The 14,713-nt window shown below is 40.9% G+C and overlaps 1 protein-coding gene across 4 annotated transcripts in view; it reads left to right on the top strand.

The window, feature by feature from the left end:
• The window catches only part of BTRC (beta-transducin repeat containing E3 ubiquitin protein ligase), a 150,990-nt gene that overhangs the window by 45,251 nt on the left and 91,026 nt on the right, over positions 1–14,713 (top strand). For 2 of the 4 annotated variants that reach the window (XM_040992278.1, XM_040992279.1), the window contains exon 2: positions 267–374. The exons of 1 other annotated variant lie outside the window; for it this stretch is intronic. In XM_040992278.1, the coding sequence (XP_040848212.1) occupies positions 267–374 (108 nt within the window). Of the gene's footprint in view, positions 1–102; positions 375–14,713 lie in introns of those variants that run through there. One more of the 4 variants, XM_040992277.1, reaches the window with a different exon arrangement.

Below are 14,713 nucleotides of genomic sequence, written 5' to 3'. Positions count from 1 at the left end.
TAATAACAAGTTGGATTAAGAAGTAGATCGCCTTTAGACTCATAGAAGAATAGATACAAAGTTTTATTGTTTTAATCTGTAATCTTTTTTCCTACTGCTTTTTGGCTACCAGTGCTTCTTTTTGAGTTTTCTCTGAGATTAGAACCAGTAAGTAGTACCATTTGTTACAGATGTTTCTATTGCATTGAGGCAAGCCTTGACAATTTCTGTAATCTATGTCATCCTGTCTCATACTGTCCCATCTCATAGTTGTCCTCTCTCTGCAGTGCTCTATGCCCAGGTCTCTGTGGCTGGGCTGCTCCAGCCTGGCGGACAGCATGCCTTCGCTGCGATGCCTGTATAACCCAGGGACTGGCGCACTCACAGCTTTCCAGGTACTTTCTCTGTCTCTGTGGGTTATTTGTGGGCATTAGCATGTATGTCTAATGCATATGTATGTCCCTCCTACCTCCCTTACTTATAGTCATCATCTTACAGTCTTACTTGTATTTCTCCTTTATATTGCGTGTTTCGCATCACTCAGTACTCCCTTATGATTCGTTTTAACGTAGATATGGACTGATTGGTTTTGTCATGATTGGTTTGCCAGAACTGACATAATGCAGCTTGACTTGATTTTTAGGCTTAGTAGAACTATGATAGTCAATTTGTATCTAAGTAAACAGCAATTCAGTATGTAATACCTGTTTTGGACCTACATAAAGCCAGTTAGTGTACTTTTCCAGTTAATTGCAGTCAGTTGCCTGAAATTCACTGAAATGTAAGTGCTTTATTCTGAGTACCTTCTGGTTGTTGTACTACTGTACATATATATTTAAGAAATATTTTTATTTGTATCTTGACTGATGGTTCCAATTTCAAGATGGAAAGGCCTTTAATATTTTTGGGTACCATATTCAGTTTAACACAATCCAGCTGGTCTTGCATAGATTGACATGTTATGGTTCACCTTATCTCTTCTTAGAAACAGAAAATTAGTTAAAAAAACATAGAGAAAATGCAAACTTATAGAAAATTAAATAAAGAAAATATTTGATGCCCATTACTTACAGATTAAGGTGACTTATGATGGTTCTTAGCATATTTGGAAAACCCCTCAGGTATTTGGAATTTGTGCTTGTGTTTAGTGTTTTATAGTAACACACAACAGATTAATCTGTCTGCTTGTAATTCATATTTAGTTGGAGGAAATTCAAAGACAAGCTTAGTGACTTAATGACTAAGTCTTGGTTAAAAGGAAGGAGTTTAAGTATTCTACATTTCTCATTTGTGCTAAATGGTGGTTAGTCTCTTATACTATTTTAGCAAATGATAATGCTAGAGAGTTCTACTTTTCTTTTAAAACAATGTATTTATTTGATTTGTACTATGAGATACAATCAGAATAAAATGTGTTGCCTTGAAAACTGGTTAAGTCAAGTCTTAAAGTCTGTCTTTGTGGTATGATCTTGAACAAGCATTGAATTTGCAGTATCTGAGAGAACAGCCCTTCATCATTGCCCTTAACTTTAGATAACCCTTGTAAGTTTAGAGGCTTCACCAGACACTCTGAAAACTGAAAGCAGTTATAGTTAATTTATTATAGAAAGGATACAGGTTATTCCTGCCCACCCATGAATGTGCGCTTGCACACACAGGAAAAGAAAGGAAGGATACAAGTTAAAATTATCCATAATAAGTAACACTTAGAGTAGAATACTGGAGAGGTTCAAATATAGGAATTTCCTGTCATCCTTTCCCCATGGACTTATGATCGGTGTTATTGCCTCCGAATCGTAGTGTGTGACAGTATACACAAGGTGTTGCCTGTCTTGAAAGTACCCAAGCATTTGTGTCCAGAGTTTTTACTGGGGCTCATCACATTACTGCTCACAAGGCTGCAGCCCTCCCATAGGTCGCACTAATGCCTTATGTCCTTGTTGTTTCCTTGTGGCATTAAAACTGAGAAAGTGTGGCACAAAGCCCTCAGAGTGCTAAAACCTCCATGCAACTGATATTCCTACCAGGATCTGGACATGATGTGCAAGACTCCTGTGAAAATCTTAGTGAAAATGATTGAGTTTCTAAAAATGTATTGCTGATTTTTTTTACACTGTTATTACACTTTTTTTACACTGTTATTCTGCTGTGAAATAAAAGGAAATATTAAATCACATGATTCCAAAGGTATAGTTCTGAAACTGATGAATTCTGTGAATAAAATTGGCCAGGAACTACAAGAATTATATAGAGGGACTTTGCCTAACCTGAGAGAGGAGGAAAGGATGAGAGAATTAATGAGACAAAGAGAAGGGTGGAGACAGTTGTAATGGCATGGAAGCTTTAGGCAGAACCAGCGTAAAGGTATCCAGAACAGGTGGGGCTCAGTACATTGAAGGACCCTGCTGCGAAGAAGAATAATGAGAAAGGAGACTGAAATAAGAAAGATCATGTAACTTTGTTACTCAGATTCTCCTTGTGAATCACAAGGTGATCACCTTGTGAGCCTTGGTCCCAAGATTATCAAGCCAGATAGATTTGGATTTCTCTGACTATGCGAAGAGATGGCTGGACGCATTATTCTGGCTCTAAGAAGGCTAATTTCAGTAATGGAAGCTAGAAATGATGGCAGTTCACTTTTGGCCTCCTTGCCCCTTTGCACTTTTGAAAAGTATAAGGATGCCAAAGCACTTCTGTTTATGTGGATTATATATCTATTTATGTTTAACTATATTTTAATTCAAAATGAGAAGAAAATTAAATATTAATTCACTAAAGACAGCTATAATAAACCTATGGCATATTAATGTGAATAACATTTTATGAATAAGTATATTTTCAAAGAAATTAAGACTGGCATTGTATTACATTTTTATAAATCTTCTTAATGTCTGGTTTAATACAAGACAGCTGGATTTGCATATCTTTTGTGTTCAATGTGTTGCACTGTGTTTTGGTTAGCATACATGAAGGATATCTGGCATTACATGAATATGTAGTTTTAAAAGGGGGATGTTTTGGGCCCAGCGCGGTGGCACAAGTGGTTAAAGGTCCTCACCTTGCACGCCCGGGATCCCATGTGGGCGCCGGTTCTAATCCCGGCAACCCCGCTTCCCTTCCAGCTCCCTGCCTGTGGCCTGGGAAAGCAGTCGAGGACGGCCCAAAGCTTTGGGACCCTGCACCCATATGGGAGACCCGGAAGAGGCTCCTGGCTTCGGATCGGCATAGTATCGGCCCGTTGCACTCACTTGGGGAGTGAATCATCGGATGGAAGATCTTCCTCTCTGTCTCTCCTCTCTGTATATCCGCCTTTCCAATGAAAAAATAATAAAAATAAATCTTTAAAAAAAAAAAGGGGGGGATGTTTTAATATGCCTTTCAGGAACTGTAATTACTTAAAGATTATTGGCTTCGGCTGCTAATTGACCTCCACAGTGGCCTATGTTGAGGTGTCTGTATTGACACTGAATGTAGGGCCCGGTAGTGTAGTGGTTAAGGCCTTCTTGAATGCACCAGGATCCCATATAGGTGCTTGTTCTAGTCCCAGCAGCTCCACTTCCCATCCAGCTCCCTGCTCGTGGCCTGGGAAAGGCAGTCGAGGATGGCCCAAAGCCTTAGGACCCTGCATCTGCGTGGGAGACACCAAAAGAAGTTCCTAGCTCCTGGCTTCTGATTGGCGCAGCTCTGGCCGTTGCAGTCACTTGGGGAGTGAATCATCAGATGGAAGATCTTCGTCTCTGTTTCTCCTCCTCTCTGTGCATCTGCCTTTCCAATAAAAATAAATAAATTTTTAAAAAAAGAAGCTGAATGCATAATGATGGCTGGAACTATATTAGATCAATGTACAGATAGTCACAAATGATTCAAAAAGTTGAAATCTGACTTGTACACCAAGTCAAATTATCATTTGGACTCAAAGCAATTAATTTGAAAGAGCTAGAGAAAGGAGTGGGAAGAGAGATCATCTGTCTGCTGGTTCACTACCCAGATGGCCACAGTATCTAGGATTGGGCAAGGAGGAAGCCATGGTCGTGCATGAGGGTGGCAGGGATCCAAGGACTTGGGTCCTCTTCCACTTCTTTTCCTCATCTGTTAGCAGGAAGCTGGATCGGAAGTAGAGCAGCCTAGGCTTGAACCAGTGCCTATGTAGGATACTGAGATTGCAAGGCGCCTGCAAAGTTTTTATTGCAAAGTTAGATATACATAGAGAAGGAGAGACAGAGAGGAAGATATTCTGTCTGCTGATTCACTCCCCAAGTGACCACAACAGCCAGTGCTGCACCGATCCAAAGCCAGGAGCCAGGAACCTCTTCCGGATCTGCCATGCAGGTGCAGGGTCCCAAGACTTTGGACTGTCCTCGACTGCTTTCCCAGGTCGCAAGCCGGGAGCTGGGTGGGAAGTGGAGCTGCTGGGATTAGAACCGGCGCGCATATGGGATCCCGGTGTGTCCGTTAAGGGTGAGGACTTTGGCAGTTAGGCACACCTCCAGGCCCCTGGCCTTTTCCAATAGATAAATAAAGCTTGAAAAAAAATCTTTATAAAAACAGAAGGAAAGAATTTGAACAAATTCATCATTGCCATCAAGGTTGTCTGTCTAATCTTAAAAGACATACACAAAGAGGTACTGCATCCTCTCATAAATTACTATTTTTTTAGAATCTATTTGGGGAAAGGTTCATTAAGGAATTATGCTTGAAAAATCCATGGGTGTATGGTCTTTGAAATCTGTTCCAGTAGTGAAGCAGGAATGATGAAACACCTGATGGAAGGAGCCAGAGAACTGTATCTGATGTAGTAAACAAGAGTGTGGACCCTGGGTCCAGACTGCCTGTGATTGGCATCTGGATTTTTTTTTTTAAAGCTTTATTTTATTTTTATCGGAAAGCAGATATACAGAGAGGAGGAGAGACAGAGAGGAAGATCTCCATCCGTTTATCACCCCTCAAATGTCCGCAACAGCTGTAGCTGAACCAACCCGAAGCCAGGAGCCTTCCCCAGGTTTCCCACATGGATGCAGGGTCCCAAGGCTTTGGGCCGTTCTTGACTGCTTTCCCAGGCCAAAGGTAGTGTGCTAGACAGGAAGTGGGACCACCGGAATTAGACTTGGCACCCTTATGGGATCCCAGCACATGTAAGGTGAGGATTATAATCACTAGGCTACCATGCTGGGCCCTGGCATCTGGCTTTGTTACTTTCTTGGTATGACTTATTTATTTATAAGCACGTGAGCTATCTATACCTTAATTTGCTTTCCTTTACAATGGGGATGCTTTTAGAGTTAAGAGTTAAGTGAGCTGATTTGTAGTAAGATGTTAGAATGGTGTTTGGCAGACTAATGAGTTTCATACTATTATGAAACTGTACAGAGGGACTAGGTTAAAAGGCTTTCTTCAAATACTGTTCCTACTTTGGTATACAATAATATACTATTAAATAAAGTCTTAGGTTTTTTTTTTTCCAGTAACATACTACACAGTTCTGTAATATAGAGAACCCCCTTCTTGGTTCATTGTTATTGTGAAAATTTTCTCAGTATTATTGCTGTAAGTAGAAATATTTCTGTATGCTTAATTTCAGTGAATCTAATATGTCTTACGTAGCAGAAATGAGTTTATGTGCTAGTTTTATCCTATTAATTTAATAATCAGTTTTATGTGCAGTTTAGTCTACACAGGTGCTAGGTGTTACTGGTAGACTAATTGGCAAAGTAGGACTTGAATCTCATATTTTACGTTTCCACTACTGAATTAGAACAGTTTAGTTGTAATTTACATTTTTTTGTTTTATTTACTTAAATTTGTCTTTAGGCTAAATTTACATACAGTAAAATACATACATCTTTTCGTTATTATCATATTGTTTTCCTTCTATCTGAAATGAGTTAGGACTCTACATGTAAACTGTATCCATGGTCATGCTCACACAAATAATCATATGTTTTTAAATACTTTCATCATAAAATTATAAAACTCAGTGTCAGTTGTAGAAACTACAGAGCATTCTGCCTCCACTTCCTTCCAACCCCCCAGCGGGACATAGGTGACAAAAAAATGATAAAATAAATAAAGAACAATCTTTTACCCGACCTACCTTCCTCCATACCATAACCCTTCCCATCCTAATCAGAGACTCACATGAGCTTCTATTCAACTCACCTATGTAAACAGTATTAAAAATAAAATAAAAATATCCAAATAAAAAAAAAAGAAGAAAAAGAAAGGAAAGGAACTGTTTTAGATGTCCCTCCTGCTATTGCCTTTGTACTCACTGAATTTCACTTGTGTCATGGCTGCCCTAATTCTGCATCCAGTTGCAGGCCAACACTTACTAGGCTGGTCTTTGAGTGTGTGGACAGTTGTTCATGTATCTTAGATTGAACAAAGTTTGAGGTTTTTAGACTCCACTATAAGTAAAGTGAACGCTTTACTTTTCCTGTAATTCTTGCCATCTTAAATGTTGCAGTTCCCCAAACACAAAGGACTCGCACAGCTTGAAAATTATCCAATGTTTGACCAAAACCTCCTCTGTGTGTTTTACTTATCCTATCTCTTACCCATGCTAAACACTTGCAGTTTTCTACTTACTGTTCTCTGCCTCTATCTCGCTGCAAATTCCCTTTTTCCTTTTTTTTTTTTTTTAAGTATTTGTTTAATTTTGGTTAAAAGGAAGATTGTGGGTCAGTGTGGTGGCCAGAAAGCTAATTTTTCCCCCTGTGGTGCCAGCATCCCCTATGGCATTGGTTCATATCTTGGCTGCTCCACTTCCAATCCAGCTTTGTTTATCCCTGGGAAGCAGTGGAGGATAGGCTGAGTCCTTCGAATCCTGCCCTAGATGGGAGACATGGAGAAAGCTCCTGGTTTCAGTTCAGCATAGTTCTGACACTGTGGCCATTTGGGAAATGCATCAGTGGATAGACTGCTGGCAGATGAAAGGTGGAGCATGTGAAACACAAACCAGTGCCCATATTGGCATGTTGGTGCCACAGGATGAAGGACCAGAGTGCTGTGCCACCATGCTGTCCCCAATTTCTCCCTTTCTTCCTTCCCTCATTCCTTCCTTCCTTTCTTTTTTCCTTTTCTTTCTTATCTTGTCTGATCTTCAAGATGAGCTAAGGTAAAAAGCCTTCCCAAATATTTACCTTTTGCTTCTTGTATCTGAAACATGCAATGGCCACACATCATTCAACTTACATGTGAATACTACTGTGCTATGGATTTGTCTTTTTTTATTAGTCTGTGAGTTCATTGAGGGTATTTGTGCAGAAATAATCAATGAGTAGGTAATTGAAGCTACCAAATAGTTTGTACAGGATGGAAGAAGAAGCCACCGAATTGCTTGATTGTACCTGCACACACACACAGAGGTTCTGTATTCAGAAATATGATAATCCATCTCAGACAAGACATTTAAAGAAACAAAAGAAGAACATGATGAGCCTTCTTAATTGGCAGCCCTGAAATTTTGTACATTAGACTCTTCCACAACTCACACAATGATGATCCCTTCTGAATTGGATTCTGCGAGCTGACTTTGGACTCTAGTTGATGAATAAATGTATGTTTCAAGCTAGTAAATGGTGGCTCTCCTGGCCAGCTAATCATTGAGTAACAATGATGTCAGTATGTTTAACTTCACAGAAGTATATGTTTGTGTAATTATTTTGGCTGTTTTATTGCATTTTACCCTTATTCTATAAAAAGATTAGACACTGGGAAAATCAAAATACTGGCAGTGATAAGCACTGGTCTAGAGAAGATGGAAGTCATTAGTCCCACTCAAGGTGGCCCTTTTGCCTTGATCAGACACAGAATTACAACACATGTGCAGAATGTTGAAAATTAAATTACTGAAGATCATGTATGTCTTAGAAAGTGTAGTTATAGATTTTAAAAAATATTTTAGCTGACACTGGAATCTATTGTTCAACTTGTACAGTTTCATCATCTGTGTAAAGATGACTGACTTCCCTGCATTTTTACCTTATTCTAGACATTGTCTTTGAGAAATGTCTGAGACTAAATTGTTTTTTCACATGTTATCTTGGTTATTTGAATACTGTCACTAAATTCAATTTTAAATACTATATTCTCAGTATCTGGACATGTCAGTGATGCAGCTAATACTTATTGGCTAATATGCTACATTTTCTATCATTTAGAGTATGCCAAATCAAATCTTAATTTTTTTTTTTTACTTGATAAATCTGAAAATGGAAAGCTTCACTCCCAGAGCTTCTTGTTGTTTTGCTTTTATTGGATAATGTTGAATTTTTCCTAATCATCCTTACTTCAAGAATAACTTAAATGGTAGAGAGTAGAGTTGTAAGTATCACATTGGGGCTGAAGCTGCCCAGTATAGGAAACACAAGCTGGAAGAATGACACTAAAGAACTTTAAGCAGGTGGTGGGACAACCTGTGGGTGTCTTACTCTTGCATCCTTAGTTGCAGGATTCCCCTGAGTCCTCTGCAGAGGTACATAGTATTTCTTTATATCTGACATTTGCTTTTGCCTTCTTTGTATTGAATAGAGGCCACAGAGCCACAGGAGTGCTTCCTGTGCTGGCTAGATATCATTTTTTTGTGACTGCCACAGCCACTGTGTCTTATTTCACTGTTGTACTGGAGTGCTATTCCTCTGTTGTCTTTCCTTGTGTTAGTTTCCAAACACAAAGGTTTTATATGGCCTGCCAAGATAGGGGCAGTCGTGGTAGACAAGCATCTTTGAGGCAGGGTAGATCTTTTCCTTGTCATTTTTCTTGAAGAGGGAAAATTAAGAGTGCCTCATTTTACTAAAAGAAAAAAAAAAATCCCTGCCTCTTGACTTCCTCAGCTGAGTGGTCCCCTGAGAAGTACAGTGCTGTACTGTACTGCTGTACTGCACTGCTGGGAACCGATACACGTGAGCTCTGTGGTCCCTGAGAGTGACGTTGCAGCTCTGAACTTTCCTATATTCCCTTAGCCAGTTCTGTGGAGTCCAGGTTTGTTAGCTTTTGCAATGGTCATGTGCACCCAGGATGTAGAACATCATAATGAAACAGAAGTTTTGCAGTGTGCCTTCTCCTGATCTGTCATCTCTCTTTTAAAGTTCTCAGGTGTACTATTCAAATTCTCCAGATTTTTTTGTTACAAACTTAGTGTCTGTGGGTAGGAATTAAATTGGAATTCTATGTCCTGTAAAATACACATAAAGAAAGGGAATATTTATTTTCAAACATGATCATTTAGCAAAGTGTTTGTCCTAGCCTCACGGAGTCCAGTACTTTCGAGTGTTGGATTGGATGAAGATTGGATGATCCTAAACACAAGAGAGAGTGCTGAAGGGGTGAATAATCCTGTACACTTTCATGTTTGACACATACCACACTATTCCAGTAGAAAGCTTTGAATGTGAGAAGTTTTCTATTTGAATGAAAGAACATGATTTGTTCTCCAAAAATATGGTTGCTGTTGTTCACTATTATCTGTGATTCACATGAGCCATTGTTTTGGGGGGAGTACTTGTTACTTTACTGACAATAAACCATAGGGATGTTTATATTAATATATTTCTCCTAGAATTTAAACCAGACAAGTGATTTCTTTTTTCAGCTTTTCAGCTGTAGCATAGTATAGTCCTTTGAGGGGGATTGGTAAAATGAGGATAAAATGGGTACAGGATTCCAGCAGCTTGAAAATAACATAGTACTTGACCAAAATCTCTTTTGTATTCCCAACCCTGGTTCTGTTCCAGTAGTCCTGGAAATGTGCCTATGGACTATTTACACAGATTGTAAAACTGAATCATGATTTTGGTGAGTAGAAGCCAGAGCTTATGGCTCCAGCACCCCAGCTGGCAGTCAGCTCTCCCTAGGTTTATGAATGTAGTTAGATGGCCCCCAACTGTTTACAAGACAGCAGAGGTGAGATCTTTGATTGACAAGTCAGAAATGCATTAGATCATTCTCTCTGCCAGTCTCTGGTTCATGCTGTTAAAAATGTCAACCTCCAAGTTTGAATGGCAGCCCGAGGGCCTTAGAAGCTTTTTGTTTTCTGAGATGGAAACACAAATTGGATGTGTGCCTGAGCGCTTCATCCTGGGCTGTAATTTCATCTTTTAGCTAAGAACCACAAGGTACAAGAGCAAAGCACCCTGTAAACAATAATACTGTGGGAAAAAAAATAAACAAGGTCGTGTTTCTGCTACGTTGATCCGATGGTGTCCTGACCTCTATCACGTTGAACATCTCCACTCTGATTGCTGTTCCCTTTGGCATTACAATGAGAGAAAGAGAGACTGACACAGGAGGAAAAGATTTAAAGTTGCAGTGTCGTTGCACATTCCTTGTATTGGCTATGAAATATTGAACTGTCAGATTGTGACACTTGGTTTTTAAGCAACCTTTCTTGTTTGAGGTGTTTGCAGTTCATTCCCTTATTCCCCATTTGTCTGCTTTAGTTGATAGGGTTGGAAGTAGTTGCCTTAAATGCATGATAAGGGACAATGTTAGAGAATGAACTGAATAAATGCAATACTGGAACACACATAAGGGAGCAGAGGAGATTAATGTAGGGGCTCATGGCATGTTCTAGGAAGGGAGAATCACCTTAGGTCTGGGTTCTGCTGCAGTGGAGGGTAGAGAGTTGGGAAGGCAGTCGGTGAAGAGAAGTGATTCAGTGACATTGTTAGGGAAACTTGACAGCCTCTCTGATAGTATTGCCAGTCAAATAAAAAGTAACCCAGTTATTTTACTCATTGCTCTAATTATCCAGTGTCTTTGGCAAGAGGTCAACTTGAAACATTTATTATTGGGGCCCGGCGCGGTGGCGCAAATGGTTTAAGGTTCTCGCCTTGCACGCCCGGGATCCCATATGGGCGCCGGTTCTAATCTCGGCAACCCCGCTTCCCTTCCAGCTCCCTGCCTGTGGCCTGGGAAAGCAGTCGAGGATGGCCCAGAGCTTTGGGACCCTGCACCCGTGTGGGAGACCCGGAAGAAGCTCCTGGCTTCGGATCGGCATAGTATCGGCCGTTGCGCTCACTTGGGGAGTGAATCATTGGACGGAAGATCTTCCTCTCTGTCTCTCCTCTCTGTATATCCGCCTTTCCAATGAAAAAATAATAAAAATAAATCTTAAAAAAAAGAGAAACATTTATTATGCATAAATTACAGTAAAAAAAGAGTGGATTTTCTTCTTTTTACATTTTTAAGGTTTATTTATTTTTATCAAAAAGTCAGATATACAGAGAGGAGTGACAGGAAGATCTGTCAGCTGGCTCACTCCCCAAGTTGTCACAATGGCTGAAGCTGTGCCAATCCCAAGGCAGGAGCCAGGAGCTTCCTTCAGGTCTCCAACGTGGGTACAAGATCTCAAGGCTTTGGGCCGTTCTCTGCTGCTTTCCCAGGCCATGGGCAGAGAACTGGCTGGGAAGCAAGGCCATCATATGGGATCCCAGTAGCTGCTGGGCTACTGTGCTGGGGGCCCTCTTTTTACATTCTTAAAAAAAAGGATTTGTTTTTGTTTGAAAAGAAGATTTACAGAGCAAGGAGAAGCAGAGAGATCTTCATCCACTGGTTCACTCCCCAAATGGCCACAACAGCCAGAACTGGGCAAGTTCAAAACCAGAAGGCAGGAGCTTCTTCTGGATCTGCAATGTGGGTGCAGTGGCCCAAACAATTGGGACATCTCTGCTTTCACAGACCACTAATAGGAAGGTCAGAAGCAATTACTTGTCAGTGTTTTGGCTACAATCTAGTGTAGGAAACAGCACTCTTGTATTTTCATCCATATTGGAGGCAAAAGTTACAACTTGCAAAAAACTTTTAATTGGAAAATAACGTGGTTTTGCAATTCTTCTGAGGAAGGAAAGCAAACAGATAATCCTCTTAGCCACCTCCTCCCTTCTTGGAGCGCAAGAAGAGCTATTCTCTTTCATGAGCATGTGTGTGGCAAAAGGCCTTGGAAAAATGATAATCATTTCTGACCTACCTACATGCCTGCCTGCCTTCCCTCCCTTCTTCCTTCCTTTGTTTCTTTAAGGAGGGAAAGAAGAGGTTGATCTCTTTCTGCTGCTTCACTCCTCAAATGCCTGCCATGCCTAGAGCTTGGCATGTGAAGATTGGAGCCAAGAGCTTCTGGGACCAAACGACTCAAGCTATTCTCCACTGTCTTCTCATGCCAGTGGGTGCTTCACAGCTTATCGGCTTTTATAATCATGCCTTCATATTATTACAGTTCCATACTCATTGTAAGAACAAAAACCTGTGAACTTATGGAACCAAAGAATTTCAACATTGGAAGGCACATCAGAGGGCCATCTAGTTACATACGTCACATAACACAGGAATCCTTTATGAATATGTTTGCTAAGAGCTCATCTAATCTCTGCGTGGTCAGCACCCATGTTGGTGAACTGGATTTCTTTTTTCAAAATTGTATGTTAGAGATATAGTGAGACAGGCAGATGATCTGATGAGGGCAGCACTCACCTGCTGGCTTACGCTTAGAGCTAAACTGATCCGAAACCAGGAGCCCAGAAAGGAGTTTCTTTTGGGTCCTCAAGGTGGTTGCAGGATCTCCCATCTTTGAGTCAGCCTCTACTGCTTTCCTAGAACACGAGCAGGGAGCTTGATTGGAAGTGGAGCAGCTGGGCATTGAACTGCCACCCATATGGGATCCTGACACATGCAAGGTGAAGATTGAGGCACTAGGCTATCTCACCAGGCCCAATCCAAATTATTTTAAGCCTAATTTGGATAATGTATTTTAATTGCACCCTAAAACTGCATGTACTTCTTTAGTGTGGATGCTGGGAAATGTTCTAGAATCTTAGCTTGAGTTAGTTTTCCTTTTTGTTCTTTGAAGCCAGAAAACCATATGTAAGCACTTTGACAAATGACATAATGTGGTGGCATATATGAGTAGTACAGGTATTTTAAACCTAGCTCCAGTTCCTGAAGATGGTGAACATCTGCTTCGAGGTATTGTAGAGCTCCACAATGCACTAATTGAATTACTCTTTTCTGGAGTTGCCGACTGCACTAATTGAATTAGAATCTGTGTGCCCTCGCATATGTGTGTGCGAGTGTGTAACTGAGGTAGTTCCAACCTTAACGGGCAGGATTGTGAGACGTGACTGATGGTGTGTACTGTGCTGCTATCTAATGGCAGGCCATGGAACTACTGCCTGGTCTCCAGGGAAGAGAGAAGGCAGTCATCTGAGCTAGTGTGACCTCTGTGTAACCCCGTGCAGTTCAGTTCAGAAGGTCCCAGGATATATTTTTGTAATTCTAAATTAAAGAAGGAAGAAAGTCCTGAATTTCTTCATTAAAATTAAGATACTTTATTAGGCAAGAAGTTTGTTCTATGAAATTCCTGACCTTTATTTTGTGAATCAAAATCAAAGTGGACTATCTTGAAGAGTCCTGTTCGTTTTCATTTTACCTTTGGCAGATGTAAATGTGTTAATGCTGTAGGGTCACAGGAAGGATGAATGATAGTTTATTTGTATTCTTTCTTTTTTTTAGTTCCCAAGTCATATCATGTATATATATGAGGAGAGACAGAGAGGAAGATCTTCTGTCCATTGATTCACTCCCTAAGTGACCACACAGTTGGAGCTGAGTCAATCCAAAGTCAGGAGCCAGGAGCTTCTTCCGGGTCTCTCATGCGGGTACAGGGTCCCAAGGCTTTGGGCCGTCCTCTACTGCTTTTCCAGGCCACAAGCAGGGAGCTGGATGGGAAGCAGGACCACTGGGATCCATATGGGATCCTGGAGCATTCAAGGCAAGGACCTTAGCTGCTAGGCCACCGTGCTGGGCCCAGTTTATTTATATTATTAAAGAACTACTTTGTCCTCCAACTCCTGTGTTTTCCATTGTAAGCACATACCTACTCAAAGGCTTTTTCTTTCTTTCTTTCTTTTTAAAATATTTATTTATTTATATTGGAAAGGCAGATTTCCAGAGAAGGATCTTTCATCCACTATTTCACTCCACAAATGGCCAATCTGAAGCCAGGAGTCAGGAGCTTCTTCTGGATCTCCCATGTGGGTGCAGGGTCCCAAGGCTTTGGGCCGTCCTTGACTGCTTTCCCAGGCCACAGGCAGGGAGCTGGATGGGAAGTGGAGCAGCCGGACACAAACCAGCACCCATATGTGTAATGCTGATGCTTGGAGCTGTAGAGGGTAAGCCAGTTGAGCCAACTCACCCACCTCGGCTGCATGTTTTCATTTATATAGAGCCTGTGTGCTAGAAATGTCTCTCCCATTAAAAAGTAAAAGGAAGCTGAGCAAGTTTGACATCTGCTTTTATGAACAAATTGTTCCCAGGATCCCTTTTTCTGTGACCATGCTGCCCACACAGTTTATTAAAGATCTAAAAAAGAACTTCGTATTTGTCAGAAATACTAAGGTCAGTTAGTTTGTAAGGGGATAAGGAAAAACTGCATGCATATCATTATGCTTTTATGAAATGTAAAATTATAATTTTTAAAACTGTAACTTTAAATTATAAATGTACTACCCGGTGCTGTGGCCTAGCAGCTAAAGTCCTTGCCTTGCCAGGATCCCATATGGGCTCCAGTTCTAATCCTGGCAGCCCTGCTTCCCATTCAGTTTCCTGCTTGTGGCCTGGGAAAGCAGCAGAGGACAGCGCAAAGCCTAGGAACCCTACACCCCGTGGGAGACCTGGAAGAGGATCTGGGCTCCTGGCTTCGGATCGGTACAGCACTGGCTGTTGCTGTCACTTGGGGAGTGAA

The sequence above is a fragment of the Ochotona curzoniae genome, unplaced genomic scaffold, assembly GCF_017591425.1.
Source record: "Ochotona curzoniae isolate NIBS_2020 unplaced genomic scaffold, NIBS_Ocur_1.0 contig_66, whole genome shotgun sequence".
NCBI classification, from domain to species: domain Eukaryota; kingdom Metazoa; phylum Chordata; class Mammalia; order Lagomorpha; family Ochotonidae; genus Ochotona; species Ochotona curzoniae.
This window is presented reverse-complemented; position numbering and strand designations above follow the sequence as displayed.